We start from the raw sequence: 18,670 nt of genomic DNA, 5'->3' as shown, positions 1-18,670 counted from the left end.
AAAAGGCCATAAAAGAAAAAGAAGGATGTGCAAATCTTGCTTGCACAAGACATCTGAAATCAAACCACACAAAAAAATTACTTCTGCAGGAAAATACTGTTTCTTTTCAGTGCCATCCACTGTGTTGTTGATGGCTGTTGAGGCTGCCAAGCTGCAAATCTTGAGATCCCTTTTTTATCTTTAAACCTGCAGCTGAATTGGGGGGATGAGGAGTGAGACCATTTCTCACTCCACCTCACTGCCCATCATACATACATCACACCCTCCAAGTGTCCCTATTTTCCAGGGAATGTCCCACTTTTCCTTAGGACGTCCTTATTTTCATTGGAGAAATATTGGAGGGTATGGAGTTACCCAACCCAAACAGTCTGAAGGCAGCCCTATATAGGGAAGGGTTTATTTTTAATGTTTAATGCTTTATTATGTTTTTATATATGTTAAAAGCTGTCCAGAGTGGCTGGGGCAACCCAGTTAGATGAGCAAGGCATAAATAGTAAATTATTATTATTATTATTGAATAGGATGTCCCTATTTTCATTGGGGAAATGTTGGAAGGTATGCATACGTACGTAATTTTATTTGTATGCTGCTGTTCCACAGCTGAAACCATGCTCAAGGTGGCTTACAACAGGAACAAATACATAACTACGGCATAACAAAAGTAGTCGTGAATAAGAAAGAAAGCATTAAAAACAAGGGAACATTATTTTATGAGAGTTATGCTGTTTCTGTGGTGTTCTACTATGTTTCATTACGTTACGTTTATTATTTGCAAGCCAGTTTGGGATTCATTTGAACGAAAAGCGGCATAGAAATACTATAAATCAAATCAAATTTAGGAGTCACGTTTAAGTGAAATTCGTATGGATCAGTACATACCCTTGCAGTAAAATCCACAGCAGCACCGCGATTTAGAAGCAGCGTAGCTACGTTAATATTTCCATAGTGGGCAGCAATATGCAGAGGAGTGAAGCCGCTCTGAAATAAAGAAACAACAACAACAACAACACACAGCAAGATATAAATATTTTTTTCCCCATAGGTCTTCCACCAGCTCCTAAAATGGATGTCTTGCAGCCCAGGCAGAGTCCAATCAGCAGAATGCAGTCCAGGGACACAGCAGACATTCTATTTTAATGTTCAGTACTAATTTATGCCTTGTTTGAATACAATGAATAAAAATATGCTCAGTAGAAGGGAAAGAAATTACTATGCCTATTCTGGGAGAATAAGAGCAGGATAAGATGTCTAGCTAGTGTAAAAAGAATCTATCGAAGTAAGTTAATGAAAATGAAAATATTATCCTTCACTTAATTGGTAAATCAGTTTCTCATGGGAAATATCTACTTGTTATCAATATCTTCTTATTCTTGCAACTTTAACATCACAGAGCTTTCTTGCAGAAATTCAGATGAAGTCACTTGATAATAATTGCTGAATAGACTTCATAAATTCAAAGCAGATGCAAATTAAAACAACATCAAAGTCCATTTTAAAAAGAGATTAATATGACTTAAAAAAGAAAAAGAGGGCTCCTTCTATAAAAGATCAACCTCCCCCTGTGAGCAATTAAACTGGGTTAATATTATGAGACCCTCAACTCTAATTAGAAAGCGTCTAGCCAACCAGATAGTTTCAGAGACTTGTTTTCATATTTCAGACATTTTTAAATAATAAGAATAAGAATAATAAAATTCTCTTCTTGAAACAGTGCTAAAACATGCAGCAATTCAACCAGTCCCCGCAATGTGTGGAACCTCAGAAGGAACTTGACGCATTTCTAAAACCATCAGCAAGCCTCTTTAGCCATGCTAGCTGTCACTGCCTCAACTTGAAAAGTGTTTACACATTTCTGAATTGCCCAGAAGAACCAGCACCTTCCTCCTACCCCCCCCTTTGGTTGACACTGACAGTAAAGTGTCATGCAAGAGCCTAAAGGAACTAAGTCCTGGATGCAAAAGTGTGTCAGGGATGTCTGCAGCTCTTGACACAGCTGATTAAAAAAAAAACCACACACATTTTATATGGCATTGGAAACCCGGGCGCTTTCCTCTTGCGCAAAATTACCCTTTTCGGCTGTGACAATTAGTTCCAAAGGAAGCTTGCTTGTACGCCTTTATGAACACTCGTTTCAGCTGCAGAAAGCCCTGGTAAATAACTAAAACTACATTCTGCTCTAGCACATGCCACTTTTTGTTGAATCTAAAGCAGGTCTCTACTCCTCTAAGAAGGCAATGCAGAGAAGAGAAGGAAGGAATGACGCAGCAGCAGCAGCTCTACATTGTGGGAAAGTGATGATGCACATATATTTATATATTTATAGATATATAATATATTTTCATATATACCTCAGTTGTTCTATTCACCATCATCTAGGTTAACACATTTGGAAGCAAAGAAGGGGGAGAAAATGAACGGTTAGTTCTCTACCGGTGATAATGGATGCAGAAAGCTTTGTGGCCGCTGTGTGGACACGACAATGAAAGCACAAATAGGCACAGAAGGAAAGCGAGGCTGAATGGCAGGCTATTTCCCCACCCCACCCCAAACATGAATGAGGTTTTGTCATTTTCCCCCATGGTAAAAACAGAGATTCAGAAACCCCGCTTTTTCAATATCAGCCTTCAAGTCTATGACCTGGTTTGCATTATCAAATCCTGGCTTAATAAGCTCAGATATGCATGAGCTCCATGCAACTGCCCATGCAGCAACTTCACTTTGCTCCTCCTTCTGCAGGAGCATGGAAACTAAATGGGAATCTGCAGATTCTATAGATTCCCCTCCACACCTGGAAATTATTTAACAGCATCCAAACAAGATAGGATTTTTAAGCCAATTGTAAACTGTAGCTCCATGTCCTGAAAGCTTTTGCAGAAGCCATTAACCACAGTTTCCCAGTTTGCACAAAACAGGAAGCCATAATTAATTGTGACTTCCTGACTTGTCTTTCCACTTGTGCAACAGGAGAAACGAAGCAGCCGTGAAGAGTCTGTGGGTGGGTGCACAGAGCTAATGCATATCTGAAGGCTTATTAAAGCATGGCTTGATTGTCCGGATGCAGCCTCTGCCGACCTTTAAAGAAGAAAACTAAACACAGTTATTGCTTCTGTACTGCAGCGAATGATATACATCAAAGTCCTTTTCTGAGTTCAGTCTTTCTGCCACACTCTGATCTAAGCTCCAGTGTGATCAAGAAACAGAACCCAGGACATCAGTAACAACCAATTTGCCATTTAATTATTCTATCACAGTTGCAGATACTAGCATTTGGCTCAGATATAGACCAACATGTTTCTTCCCCTTCACAAGAGAAAGTATTGAATGAAAAGTAGGCCTTTGCCCCTTGTGATCCACCAAGCCAAAATGCCTGTCATTTGATCATGGTGGCCTGCTATAACACTTGATAAATCTCTTGGTTCTGATAAATCTTTTGGTTCTGTTGCGTTCCCAGAGCTGATAAAACAGTCATGGCTGCTGGGCTAACATTGCCTTGGTAAATCGCATGTGGTGCAGGTCCAACTTGCAACGGTGCTAAATGAAACTGCAGCAGTAAAACCTAGAAAAGACTTAGGCTACTCTCAATTTGTTAACACAGAGAAGCAGAGATACTATATGCACCACTCAATCTGTTGTTTCTTCTTCTTCTTCTGGAAAAAACAAGAACTGCTACTAACCTTGGACTCCACATCTGCATTGTGGTCATTCTGCAGCAACAATGCAGCTGCCTTGGTGTCGTCCTTGCGTGCAGCAATGTGGAGAGCAGGAAGACGGACTTTCCCCTTCGTGTCATTTTCAAGCAACAAGGAAACCACCTGGTCATGGCCCTGTTGAAGAGCTACGGCCAGTGGCGTGAATCCATCCTACCAGACAACAACAATAATCAGCAAACATGTCTTTAAGGAACCCAATTCAACGCTGCATTGTTGTTGTTGTTTTGTACTTAATAGGCAAAGCTATGTGTAAACTAACATCGGTGTTTGGCATCAGTGATGGGCTGGTTGAGACTGAACAAACTGAAATAAAGTTCATACAAGAAAGAGATGCTGATTCTTAGGAGGCCTAACAATCCAGGGACAAGATGGCAGCCTGTTCTGGACAGGGCTGCATTCCCCTTTAAAAATAAATAAATCAATACTTGGGAATACTCCTGGACCCAACCTTGTTCCTAGGTACTCAGGTAGTGACTGTAGCCAGGATTACTTTTGCACACATGGAGAAAGTGTGCCAGCTGGGCCTATTCCTTGAAAGCTCAGACTTGCCCCTGCATTAGTTGCATCTCAGATGGATTACTCTATGTGGATCTGCCCTTGAAAATAACTTGGAGACTCCAACTGATTTGAATGAGCTTTAGTTCCTGCTATTGCTAAATTTCATTTGCTGATATGTTAAGCTCTGGTTCTTTAAATTCTTAAACATCAATGCTGACTTTATACTGGTAATTATGTTTTGATTATGGATTATCTGTGGATGTCTCTGGTACTGCACCAGACAAGAGCTTCCAATGTGGTTAATTTCTCCTGGGGTTTGTGCACACCTCTAATGTTTTCATTTATTTCATATGAAGGAGTGGTGTTATGTTGTACTCCCACATTTCAATATATTTAACGCTTTGGCAAAGACAGTATAAAATGAACATTTACCTCTGTGGCAAGGCTCTGACTTGCCCCATTATCAAGAAGAAACTTAACCACTTCCAGATGATTTTCTTGGGCTGCCATATATAATGGCGTGAAGCCATTCTGAAAAAGAAAAACATCATAGTAAAACTTTTCTTCGGAAACCTAAAGTTTTGATCAAGTGATAATTGTAGTCCTCTTACTTAGAATCATCTAGGCATAGTTAGACATGCAACAGAATGGGATGGCAGAGTCCTGATTTGGCAGAAAAGATTGTACCAGTTCAGGCTGCAGGTGATGGATCACATTTCTGAATGCTCACCAGTGTGAAAATTTTCTTTCCTGTTGTGCTGCCTTTTTTACTTTCAGGGAGTGTTATCTGTAGTAAAGTGGGATTATAAATAAATAGCAGGTCAACAGGAGAAGCACAGTTGTCATTCAGACAACATATGGGTAGTCCTAAGTATGGTGAACTGAGACAAGTCAACTTCAAACCCTAGTTTTAAAAGATAGCGTATTTCCCTAAACTGTAGTTAAGATTAACCACAGTTTTAAGTTTGGACATGGTGATAAACTGTGGTTAATTAAAACAGAAGTAAAAACTTCTAATCTCCTTCTTGAGGCTACTCCAGAGGAGAGGAAAGTGGGGCAGGTGCACAAACCTAAGGTTTATGTATTTAACACTAAGACACAGTTTATCATAGAGTTGGACAGAGGGCTTTTAGGCCATCTGCTCCTTGCAGGAGATTCTGAGCTACAGCACCCCAAACAGGTAGCTGTTCGTCTATTTAGTGCTACATCCAAACCATATCTATATTTAAAAGCATTATTTTGTTTTGTGAAGGCTTCCTGTATACTCCTCCATGTCGCCAATGCTGACTCAGCAGCCTTGGCCTGGCTACTGAGTTCTGGGGGAAAGAGTCAGTGCCTTGGAAATGCAAGGTCAGCTTCAGGAAATAACGCTTACGATTCTTCTCATCCCTCTCTGCTGACTTCAGTAAATGGTCCACAGTCTATGCTTCCCAAAGGAGTGTGAAACAACTGGTGTTGCAATTAGATTAGATTGCTAATCTGTAGATTAGTCCTAGCTATAGGGCTGTTGTATACATTACACAGAGGGAGACCTGGGACTGCCATTGAGAGTACGCCCCAAAGTTGTTCATCACATGTGCAAACTGCATTATTTGAAATGTTTGAAATGGCCCCGTGGAAAAGAGTGTTGTGAGTCATAGGGGCTCATCATCTAAAGGAGAGGAAGCCCCAGTGGAACTTCCTCCTCTGTGGAAGAAGGAGTGTTCCTTTCCCACAAACAGACTCCTCCTGTTCTCCATAAGGCAATGTACTGCCCAGTTATCAGCTGACATGATCATTTTGAAAACTCAACATAGGTTTCCAATTAGCCAGATGGGCAGGAGGTCTTCAGCTGTTCCTAGTCAGCTGGATGACAGCTGGCAAAATTGAACGTGGTGTCCAACTGGAAAAAAGAACTGGGCAAATCCAAAGGCGCATTTTAAATAGAAATGTCACAGAACTGTGTTCTTTGCCAATGTAACTTCAGCCATTAAAAAAGAAAGAAAAAAATCTCCCACAACCAATGAAAATAATCTCTGCTTGAGTGGGTTATTTAGGTTCCCCCTCAGCTAAAAATAAAATAAAATGTTAGAAACTGGAGATGTTTGGTCAAGACTTTGCAGTCAGAAGTGATGGAGACAGGATGTTTGTGTTACAGTGTTCTGTGAAGTGGGACTATTGTCCTTTGTTCTTTTTCTCTTTGCTGTGTGATGCTAGAGAGAGGGAGAGCCATGTTGCAGGGCTCAGTGTGTGTTGATATGTAAATAAAGTAGATTAGCCAAAATGCTGAGTTCTATCACGTGAACTGCGCAGATTCTGTGGATCCCTAAGTGTGCCGGTGTCTGTTGGCATCAGTCGCTGTGATGTTCGGGCTGAAGAAAGCTTTTGAAGCTCCTGAACGAATGACCAGGAGGGAGAGAACATGCCAGTCGGGCATGTGTCTCTACCAGGGTCCTACTCGAGTGTAGGAAGAGCTCCTGGTTCAGGCCAGAAGGCACAATAGAAATTATTCACACTACAAACCTTGCCCTCTTTTCCCATACTGCCTCATGTTGGACATGTTGAAACGAACCAGACCGGGGTAGCCAAAGTGGGGCCCACGAGATGTTCTGGGACTCCAACTCCCATCATCCTCAGCCAGCATGGCCCATGCTCAGGGATGACGGGAGCTGCAGCCCACCAAGATCCGGAGGGCACCATGTTGGCTAACCCTTCACCAGGCCATTCACATTGATAGCTCTTCTGTTCCTCAGCTTGATATATGCAGCAGCCTGCTCCTACCCAGGTCTATGGTAGGAAAGCTACTCATAGCGCGAAGAGGAGTACCTAGTTGGGAGGTTAAGAAGTGTTTAAGCCTCTGGACCAAATTGGGGGCAGGGATGCTCTTTAGGTGGCAATGTGTATTTAATTCACATTCAGGGAAGTTTTTAATATGTAGCGCTGTATTGTTTTTAACACTTGATTGGGAGCTGCCCAGAGTGGCTGGGGAAACTCAGCCAGATGGGCGAGGTATAAATAATAAATTATTATTATTAATAACTTCGTGACATGCTACATTTGGTGGCCATCCTCGTTCTACTGAGTGAGGCCAAGGACTTCTGTCCTGATAGCACTGTTGAGCGAGGCATGGTGAATGGGGTCCTGGGAAAGAACAGGACACTGTGAGGTGTGGTGCTGGAAACCTGGTGCCTCATGGTACACCTAATTACAGCAAAAGCACACAGCGTGCAGGCCAGTGTGGCATGGGAAGTCAGCACTCCCCTGGAACAGGGCTGGCCCAAGATGACCCACAAAATGGCATCCCCCCACTCTCCCTGCCAGGGAAGAAGGGGTGAGTGAAGATCTACATCAGGACCTGCTGACTCTGTGGATTCCACTGCCTCAGGCAGTTCCCCCATCTTGCCTCATGGGTGGAGCCTCTCCACACCCTGCTCTCCACATGTGGAGGAAACAGTCATGGCCAAGCATGAATGACCCATTCTGAGGGAACATGCAATCCCCATCCCAGGAATCACCCCATGCTCCAAATTCTGCAAACAAAAAACAGGTCAAATTGACCTTGGGCAATTCAGAATCTTTTCATCCTATCCATATAAGGAATATAAAACGGAAGGCGTGTGTGTGTACGTTTAAGTTACAGAGTACTAAAGCAGCGCGGAAGAAACATTATTTCAAAACACATTATTTTAAACCTTCCTTTTCACAAGCCTGCCATCAAAACATTGGGTGGAGATAGGATTCTTATTTCATTATGGCAGGATAAGCACATTTACTGTGGCAGATTTTATTTCAAGGGGGATTTCAGTTTGGCATTTTCACTAAAATTGCAAAGGAACTGTGAACCACAACCCCTTTCAGAATGCAAGCAGGCCCAGGGATCCTCCCTGTTCTGCTTTTATCATTAGCCATTCCAGCCCTGTAGCAATGCAGTTTGGATGATGCTGGAGGGCAGACCTTAAGCAAGAAGGTGAAATGTATGGCTGTGCTCTGTGTCACTGGACCTTTTATACACAGCAACACACGGTGATCAGCATTCATCTCATTGGTTAACTGTACAGAAAGTTGTTGGAAATGCACTTTGAGAAGGGACTTTATTCCTCCTAGGCAACAGAGACTGAATTTTGGAGGAGAAAGACAGCATTAACTGAGCACTGCTTTCTTAAGAGCCTGAAGCAGACCTGAGCCCAAAGTACTCTCTTCTCTCAAACTTTTCAGGGGAGGGGAGGGGGAGGGGGAGGGGAAGGGGAAGGGGAAGGGGAAGGGGAAGGGAAGGGAAGGGAAGGGAAGGGAAGGGAAGGGAAAAGACAGACTGCATGTAAACCCACATCAGCCTTTGAGCCCTAAGCAAAGCAATTTTACCTGTGATTGTGCATTGACATTGGCCCCGCTCGTAACCAGCACTTTCACCACTTCGGTTTGCCCAGCCAGAGATGCTATGTGCAGAGCTGTGTTTCCTTTCTGAAATGAGATAAGGGGATGGAATGTGAAACATGCCTAATGAACTCCAGTAGCATATGCAGCAGGAAGACATGGCTGAACTTGTCAATCGAGTAACAGGCTCTGTGTTCGATGACCAGGGATATTACTGGGGTCTTGCAAATTATTTTGGCAGTGTCCCCATTAGAAATTTAGGCAGCTGCAGTTCGTAACTCATCATACTACCTAACTGTTTTAGAGTTAAATCATTTTAATACATATCAAGAAAAAATGGCTTAAGATATTATAAATACAATAATTTAAATATTACAAGCTAAATCATTGGTGCTTGGAAAAACCTGTAGAGTGATGAGGGCTACTTGAAATATGCATTACGAGACTGCAGCTAATCTGCATGGTTTTATTTGGAGTTCACTGACATAATTCCCATACTGAGATGCAAAAGTTGAATTATGTGGAAGACAGAATTATAGATCATTGTACAACAAGTCAAACTTTCCAGAATTCCTTCTTCCTTAGTGCAGCTATGAAAAGTAAAAGATATATGTTCACTTTCCCATATGATCAGCGTTATCCAGGAGTGAATAATTTTTTGGACCAAGAACCACATCACCAAAGTGGAAAGTTTTTTTTTTTTTTTAAAAAAAAGATGTTTAAAAAAACCTTATGCAAACCTTAGGCATCAGTCAATTAGAACAATAAGTCCTTTCCCCCCCTCAGTGGCCAGAGTCAGCACTCACCACTTGAATTTGCAGATTGAGAGAACAATGCCTTTGGCATGCTGAGTGTTTTTTCTACCAAGGATCTATCTATCCATCCCTAATCACTGACGATGTGGAAAGTGGGCCTGTAATTGAAGGACGACTCATTCCCTGACGGGAATTTGCCTATATATTTGTCATCTGTATGACAGGAGATTTCACACACACAAAATTACATCACACCTTCCCCTACAGCTCCTGACCTTTAAGGCCTTATTGTCTGCATTCAATTGGCCAACACTTTGTGAGTGAGGAATCTGTGTAGGAAAACAGCAGGACACTTAGATATCAGCTAACAGACCTTTGTTGCTGCGTCCACATTGGCACCTCTCTGTATCAGTTCTGAAACAACTTCTACGTGGCCTTCTTTGGAGGCGAGATGGAGAGCGTTCAACCCATTCTGATAAAAACAAAAAGGAATGGGAAAGGTTGGTGCAGGGTGCCCAGAACAACACGCAATATGTCAAGAGGCCTAAAAGGTCACATTCCGACATGATGAGAGCATGTGGAAAGGAAATAAAGAAAGCTATTCTCAAACCCATTTTCTAATTAATTGCTTCTATGAAGCAATACATATTTCAAAGTGGTAAGCTACCTTGTAGTAGGAACACACTACAAACCGATTCTAACAAGCATCCTTTGGACAATACAATTACAACCATCTCTTTTTTGCACAGTATGATGTGCCCTGATGCTGCAGTATTAAGCAAGAGCCAGACTTCAGCTAGACTTACTTCCTTGAATGTTAGAGCTTTTTCTTTCATGAAACTTAATGCAAAGCTTAATGCAAACTTAATGCAAAGCTGTACTCCTATGTGCAGTTCCTCACTTACATGACAGTTAAGACCCAGTGGACTTAGTAGGTCTTACTTCTAAAGTAGACATGAACAGAATAGCACCGTTGACTTATCTCACTTTGTTTTTTCCTTTCTACTTCCATCCTTCCTCCCTTCTGTTCTGCATATATTAGTTCATGAGCCATTTTGGCAGGAACCTATTTACACTTTGTACAGTGCTTATGTAAGTTGAAAGAATAATTATGATGATGTAATGATCCACATAGTTCCATTTGCCTAAACTTTAGGACTATACCAAATGACAGCTGAAGTAGGTGCAAATGTAAACGAGTAAGAATTCAAACCAAAACACTTGTTAATCAAATACTTATACAACCTGATTGCAGATGTTGATGTCCACTCCACCTTTTAAGTAGTCAAGAGCCTTTTCTAAGTTGCCTGCCCGGGCAGCTCGTAGGTAACTTGCATTGGTGTCAGACTGCAAGAGAAGAAAAAGAGGAAATAAGACATTTAAAATCCTGAACACAAGGCACAAACTAAGTGAAGCTGATGCAGCAATTGCACTTTGTGCTTTGTAACGGGAAACATTCACACACTGAACCAAAATAATCTACATTCTGCACGAAGATAATTTGCATTCGCCAATTCAATAATATATTTTATTTACAGTATTTTTTTCTTAAGCCAGTATTTTTTAATAATAATAAAAAAATCCCCCATTGTCAGATGGCATCAGTATAGATCAGATCCAGCCCAATTGCATGTTGCACATGATGGCATTCCCAATGCACATTAGTAATGCTTGCATATATATAACAAGTTTTATTATTATTAACTGCTCAGCTTGCTATCTACGTGAAATACTTTTGTTATATAAAAGTCTGTGATATAGAATTGTGCATACTCTATAAATTGTACACACTCCAGCCTTAGTACTGGCATTCTGATGGACTCCATCTCCCATCAGTCCCAGAAAGCATAACCAACAGCTAGAGATGATGGAAATTGCAGTCCACCAACATCTGAAAGGCACCAGTTTGGCTATTTCTTCTCTACAGAAGAAATCTACAGAAACAGTCTGTGTGGCTTGAGGTCACAGCATGCCTTAGTGTGTGCACATGGAATGGTTAGGTATGCATATCTGCATTTGTCTGAGAAAGTAAAGAGTGAACAAGTGTGATTAAGGTAGCCTGGGTGTGAAAAGGGATGTCCAAGGAGTCCACTGCAAATGGACGATAATGCAAAATTCCCTCTGTACCGTTGTTAGCTCAGAAATGGAAGCACTTGGAGCGAAAGCAATCAGCATGAGTTCTTAGTGGATTTTTTGAAAGTCCATAAATTATGTACAATTAACTACGCATCTTGGTAAACATGCAGTGCAATATAACTTTAAATATATATATTCATATTTACTAGTTATCTCCTCTCTGCTCCCTGTAGATTTGTAAAAGGCTCATTCCTTTCCCAATTCAATTTCCCACAGAACAGCAGCCCTCAAAATGCTCACACATTTACACAAAGTAAAATGAGACAGTAAAAGTAAATACCATTTTTAAAAATCATTTCTCTTAAGACCTGTTCAGGCATTATGCTTGAACAGGAGATATAAACTCATATAGGAGGCACTGGGCTTTGTATGCCAACCTCACCCCCATATGTACACCGGTCTCTTCCTGACCATCTGATGATGAGCAGGAAAGGTCTGCAGGGGTGCACTATCCACCTTTGCTCGGCTTCAATTCATGTTCAAGTGAACCCATGCAGATAGCCCCCTACAAACCTTCCATACTCAACACTGGGAGGTTAGGGACTATGAGGGCAGGATAGGCATGTGTTTCTCCATGCTCCCTATGCAGTCTATTTTCAGATCAGGCACAACACCTGGATACAGCTCTGTGATTGCTTTTAAGCTATAAATCACCTTTGGTTCCTTGACAGAAAGGAGATGTCTTTCGGTGACTTTTGCCCAGTGCCAGCACAATTACCCAGCAATCACTATTATCGCTACACAAGCCACATATGACTAATAGCTATTTGGGGTTTCAGGGCTGGATTTCATGCAGAGACTTCGACATCACAGGTTCCCCCTGCTGGGAAAGAACTACAAGCAAAAACAATTTGGCTGATTGTGAAGTTGGCCTCTCACTTCTAGACTTCTCAAGTAGCCAACTGCTCCCTCATAAGACTCTATTCTATCAAGTAACCATCACTGGGGGTCTAAAAAGCATGTAAGCTCTAGATTCTGCTGCCAAGGCACCTGCCAAACTCGGGCAGCTTCTGTCCACAAGCTATCAGGTTTTGTGCAGGGTTGTCCCCAGCTTCCCCCACTCCCAAAAAATTCCACCCTGGCTCCTAACCTTTCTCTCCAAGTATTATCCTAACTCTGACTGTGCCGTGCAATATTCCTCCAAATTCTGCCCTGGCTTGAATAATCTGGATGTCCTTTCTTTCCAATGGTGGCTGGTGCTCATTGGCAGGTAGGGAGGTCAGCAGTAGGTGGCGCTAGAGGCAGTGACAGGCAGAGCCAACGAGTTCTAGCTCTGTGCCCATCCTGCTGAATACTAGCAGGGCAACACTGAGACTAAGGAAGAGGGAGCTGGTGGCCAGGAACACCTCCAGGACTTGCTATATGTAAGGAGGGAGGCAAGTAGGGGCTGGCTGATGGGGCAATGACTCATTTACCCAATTTAACCAGCCTCCACTGCCTCCTTCACTCAACCACATGCTGTCCCCACCCAAAGTGGCCTTTATTTCTGAAATTGCAAAATGAGCAACCTGAATCACTCCCAACACTTGCTAACTGCTGTGAACAATGCATGTTATCACAGGAGGCAGGTAATGCTGAAGCTCTTTCAAACAAGCAGGCACATGGGCACGTATATAAAAAGCCAGCATTTTATCAGGATTATCAAGGATCTCAGGGACCTTTTTCTGTCGCAGTGTTAACAAGTTGCCGGTTTGGCATAGTCAGCAGGTGGGTAAAAAAAAAATCTCCATCAGCAGTTTTCAGCAGTTTCTGGCCAGAGAGGGGAGGGATGGTTCAGGGAGAGGAATGCTGTTGATAAAACCCACTCCTCAGAGATAGTGGGATCAAAACTAAATATAAAACAGAGACTTAACAGGGGCAGCCTTTCAAAGTCATTGCATTTTTACCTCTCCACTGCTTGTGGAGTTTTTGGCAAGTCCAACTTTTCAAACAACCCTGATGCGAGAAGCCATCACAATTACCTCAGCTATGTAACTAATAAGAGCACAACATCCCTAACAAGTTGGCTACCCCTAGTTAAAGTCTGAATTTATTTTCCCTGTTTTTTAAAAGGCCGCCTTGCCCTTGTGTAATGGTTACCAGCTTCCCACTTGTGTGTTGCTTTTACTTTGAATAAAAGACACACATATACACACACACACACACACACACACCAATGCCGCCATGACATTTTCAAGTGCAGGAGTTTTAAAATTAAAGGTTGTGGCACGGAGTGTGGGAAGTTCGATGGGGATTCTTGGCTTTTTCACTGAGTGCATTGCTAACATTTCTTTCTCATTAGGAACAAATGATTAAAATAGAAACAAAAACAAAAAGAGGGAGCCTTGGCTTTTGATTTTATAAGGTTGCATACATACTTTCTAAGAAAGGGGTGAGCAACATGGGACTTTCAGATGTTTTGGACTACAACTCTCATCAGCCCCAGAAAGCATGGTCGGTGGACAGGGATTACTGGAATTGTAGTCCACAACACCTGGAAGGTCCTATTTTGGCTAAGCCCTGTTCTGTGAAGTAAGTCTCACGGAAGTTAGTGGACTTACCTCTGAGTAAGCATGCATAGGATTATGCTGCACACAAGTTTTGTCATGGTTATCAAGTTATCACTTGCAGAAACCTCATTGAAACATGAAATCGAACTATTGTACTCTTGGATAATTCATTTCTGCACATTTCAGTAGGTCTCCTGAACGACAAGTTCATGCTGAACTATGGCCAACGCCTTTCAATCTTCTGATATTTGGAAATCCTTAAGGCTGAATACCCAAGGCAAAACTTGTTTGTTCCATGTTGTCCCACAGGGCTACCATATTTATTCATTCATTCGTTCATTCATTCATACACACATACCTCTGAATTATAAATTCAAGATTATGCAGCAACTTGTGGTTCAAGCTCTCAGGCCCTGCCAGCATCAAAACATTTATTTACTGATAAGAGTCTCATATCTTCCAACCTTTCTCTAATGAAAATAGAGGTGTCCCATTCAATAACAACAACAATAACTATTATAGTTACTGTTATTATATTTATACTTCAGCTACTCTGTGTAGCTTCCAACATATATAAAAACATAATAAAACTTCCCTATACAGGGCTGCCTTCAGATGACTCCATACCCTCCAACATTTCTCTGATGAAAATAGGGATGTCCTAAGGAAAAGCAGGACATTCTGGGATCAAATCAGGAACCGGGACGGCTTCTGTAAATCTGGGACTGTCCCTGGAAAAAGGGACACTTGGAGGATCTGGAGTCTTCCATCATTAACTGGTATGTTTTCGACAGCATGAGGAACACAGTACCCAAGGATGCTCATCTATCATGCCCTGTTGCCCCAGGACCAGGATGCACATGAGATGCACATGACCATCAAGAGACAAAAACTGCCCTTACTAACAGCCTAATGGTAAAGCACATGTGGGAAGGGGGCAAAAACGGCTGTCCAGTGCCAGTTACCTGGCTGCTGGACTATTTCCTTGCTTGCTTCCCATGCCTGCTGGTGCAGCTTGTTCTTGTCCTGCTCTGTTTTGATGTAGCCCACCTCCTGCTCTCAGACTTCTTCCTCTATCTTGGATCTTTTGCCTGCAATATGAATTTCACAACAGCCTGCTTCCTCTGCCATTCTTAACCAAGAGCTGCTGCCATTTCTTGGAGCCAGATTCCACAAAGGTCTGGAAACCAAGCACTTGATCCTTTGTGATTAGTTATCAATGCTTTGATTTTTACAGCTCTTCCCAGGTGGCTCATAAGATTTCTTATAAACCAGAGATTGAATTATTTGAGTTGGGGGTTGGGGAATAACGTACATTGAAAGTAAAGTTCACCTAGAAAATGAAGGTGGAAGTCAGCAGTGTAAAATCCCAAAGAGAGAGATTCTTTCTCTCAAGTGGATAATTATTCTTGGCATGCTGTTATAGCCTTTTTGCACGTTCTGCGATTTTCAGATTGTTTGAATGGCTGGTCCCATACAGACACTTTAGGTTGCTATTAGAGCATTTTTTCAGAGGAAATAAAACACAACACCCTTTCTTTTCAAGTGTCAACATTTCTAAGTGGTCAATTGTGTTCTTTTAATTGCCACTGTACAAACAAAGAAAAGGAAAATGGGTGTCTTCTGACCAGTCAAATATCAAGCAAATAATGGGGCTGGGACACTGATCAAAACTGGCTGCACTGTAGATGTTCAACGTTGCCTTTCCCTGAAACTGCAGCTTTCAATGTGCTTAGCCTTGCTTAACCATGCATTGAATATGATCTCAGATTCCCTTTTTACATTAATTATGGAGTTCCTGTAGCTGCAGTGCAGATAATGGCAAATTGGAAATGGTCAGAGAAGAAGCCACAGTCTGTATGGTATGCGCACATATAAGGTAACTGCTGGTTTATCACTGCACCTTTTTCACATCTAATAATGATTGGTATAAGCTGAAGATAATTATCTTTACTTAATTCAGATACAGTGGTACCTCGGGTTACATACGCTTCAGGTTACAGATTCCGCTAACCCAGAAATAGTGCTTCAGGTTAAGAACTTTGCTTCAGGATAAGAACAGAAATCTTGTTCTGGCGGCGCGGCAGCAGCAGGAGGCCCCATTAGCTAAAATGGTGCTTCAGGTTAAGAACAGTTTCAGGTTAAGTACAGACCTCTGGAACGAATTAAGTACTTAACCCGAGGTACCACTGTACAGCATAAACATTCCAGCTGTGGTTTTTTTATATATAGTGTGTTTTCAGGGGCCAGCCCAAGACATTTTGTTGCCTGAGGCAAAAGATAAGTTGGCACTTCTCCTTTCCATCACCAGACTGGCAACTGAATCTTGGTTCAGTGTTGGACAGAATCCTATGGTGCACCTGAGGCGAGCAGGAGAGCTTACAAAGTGCATAGCAGATGCAGCTCCAACACTTTATTGTTAGTGTGCACGTCTCAGCATTTGCTACCCAAGGTAGCTGCTTCAATCTGCCTAATGGCGGGATCCGGCTGTGTGTAAACATGCAAAGTAAAACACCAGTAGTTCAACTCTGATTAAGCACATGGAGAAATTGGCTTCCGTACATAGAAGGGAGGGCAACCTATGTTGCCCCCTGCCTCTGGTAGCAAAATTTCTTGGACTAACCCTCGCACACGCACACGGGTATGTGTGTGGTTGTCTTGTGTTTAGTGTGACATACATGGGGACACTGTTATCCTGTGAGATGTTAGATAGCTAATTGGATTCTTTTAAATTAAGAAAGTTGTATTTTATGCTATTGTAATAAAGCTTGATTCATTTTTATATAACAATATTTATCTGCTGCTGAATAATGTGACCCAATGAACTGACAAGGGATTTGAGCCCAACTCTCCCTGTCCAAAGCAAATATCCTTCATCTCATACACCACATAGCTTTCAAACTTCCTCAGAGAATCCTCTCCACAGCTGTTTGCCTGTTTGGGAACCTTCTGAGAATCACCTCCCCCCACATTTGGGGGTGTGAGAGGTGCACCTGAAGGTTGACTCTAGGGCTCAGTATTCACCATACCTTTAAAGCTCATCCAAAGTACATTCATTCTCTCAAAGTGCTGTGGTTTGTTAAGGGTTGCCGGGAACAGTTATGTCTGTGAGGGGCAAACTGCAGCATCCAGAATTCTCTGTGAGAAAGAATGTGCTTCGTCTGTAGGGCCTCTGTTGCCTTATGCAAACTGAATGTGACGTACACACAAAATGCCACAGAAGCGGAGGAGAATTGGAAAGTGGCATTTAAAGAGTATTTGGGGGAAACACATCTGAGATTATGGATCTTCTCACTGAGATCCACATGCCAAGCTCTGCAGGACACCCAGAGTTTATTTATTTTTTAAAAAATTATATACCACTTGAGTCTTTTTTTTAAAGAAACCATACACCCTCAAAGGGTTCCTGGGAACACAGTTGGAAAACTATGGCCCTACACCACTACAAAAACAGTATTTATACCATTTTCATGTTATTTTGAATGTTTTTGTGGTATTTAACATTACTGTCATAGCATGGGTTTATTAAAAGAGCATTGGGTTGTTGTTTGGCTTCCCTACTCCACCGTAAACATTTGTTGTGCAGAGAAACCTCTAGTGGGTTCTCATTGTTCTTGAACAGAACACATTCTGGCTTGTCTCCCAACAGAAGGATACGAACGTTTTTCATGGAATGGGGGTAGCAACCCTATTTTGAAGTGATGAACTTCTGTTTGAAGTCTCTCCTGGTCTTGCTATGTACAGCATGGAAGAAATCTTTGTGCACAAAAGCTGTAGATTATGTACATTCTCAACAGAGAAGAAACTAACCCAAATGTAGCACAGCCAAAACCAGAAAGGGTCTGCTAAACACACAGCAGAATGAGCTGGTAGAAGGGACTGTACCACTTTCTCCACTTGTAGCGTCTGATACCACTTGAAAACAAACGAAAGACAAACAAAACAACTCTCTACAAACAAGCGCATGGACTAACACTTTCCTTGTGGGGCTCATTTTCTGTTTACTTGAGAGTTTTAATGTGGAGAAGCATTCAAAAATGTGATCCTTCTCCCACAGATTGAAGTGGTGCAGTCCAGGTCGCGGGTTTGAGCCCCACGTTGCATTGCAGGGGGTTGGACTGGATGACCCTTGTGGTCCATTCCAACTCTACACTTCTTTGATTCTATGACCACCTTGGGTAGTGGGATCCACAGGGGCAGCAGATAGTAGGTACTGCTAGTCTCTTTTCAGCTTTGTTCCCAACGTAGATCTTTACATCCCTCCCTTGTTCCTGATGCAGATATTCACACACCCCTTCCTCCCTAGCAGGGCGGAGGCACCATTTTGTGGTTTGCCTCAGGTGCCAAAATGTCTTGGGTCGGCCCTGCTTGAAAGAGCACATTGCTTCTGTCTACTTCAGCAAATTTATGCCCCCAAATTTAGGCTCTTTTTTTTTGGTCTCAGATCTTGCCAAATTTGTCACTCAGCGAAAATAAAAATGTAAATTATCTTCTTTAGTGAGCTATTTTGACAAGGGGCAATCAAGCTCAACACAAGATTCCCATCTCCCAGTTGATCCAAGATTTTATGTCTTGACAAACTTTCTTGGTAGCAAATGGATTTGGCTTTCCAAATGCTGAAGAGAACTGGCTGGGCTGGCCTCCCACCCCATCTGGTATATAATGGAGTGTTCTAGAACAGACTTGAATGGGATGTACTACTGGACAGAAGCAAAACAATCCACACCCCTTT

The 18,670-nt window shown here is 42.1% G+C and overlaps 1 protein-coding gene across 48 annotated transcripts in view; it reads right to left on the bottom strand.

The window, feature by feature from the left end:
- ANK3 (ankyrin 3) overlaps positions 1-18,670 on the bottom strand; it is a 376,227-nt gene that overhangs the window by 125,764 nt on the left and 231,793 nt on the right. For 30 of the 48 annotated variants that reach the window (XM_083439844.1, XM_083439877.1, XM_083439840.1 and 27 more), the window contains 7 exons: positions 10,559-10,660; positions 9,687-9,785; positions 8,547-8,645; positions 4,641-4,739; positions 3,675-3,860; positions 2,349-2,372; positions 880-978 (listed from right to left, as the gene is read on the bottom strand). In XM_083439844.1, coding sequence (XP_083295970.1) covers positions 880-978; positions 2,349-2,372; positions 3,675-3,860; positions 4,641-4,739; positions 8,547-8,645; positions 9,687-9,785; positions 10,559-10,660 — 708 coding nt within the window. The remainder of the gene's footprint in view (positions 1-879; positions 979-2,348; positions 2,373-3,674; positions 3,861-4,640; positions 4,740-8,546; positions 8,646-9,686; positions 9,786-10,558; positions 10,661-18,670) is intronic. The other 18 variants (XM_083439835.1, XM_083439848.1, XM_083439881.1 and 15 more) reach the window with 1 other exon arrangement.

Source organism: Podarcis tiliguerta, assembly GCF_965153285.1.
Source record: "Podarcis tiliguerta genome assembly, chromosome: 5".
NCBI lineage: Eukaryota > Metazoa > Chordata > Lepidosauria > Squamata > Lacertidae > Podarcis > Podarcis tiliguerta.
This window is presented reverse-complemented; position numbering and strand designations above follow the sequence as displayed.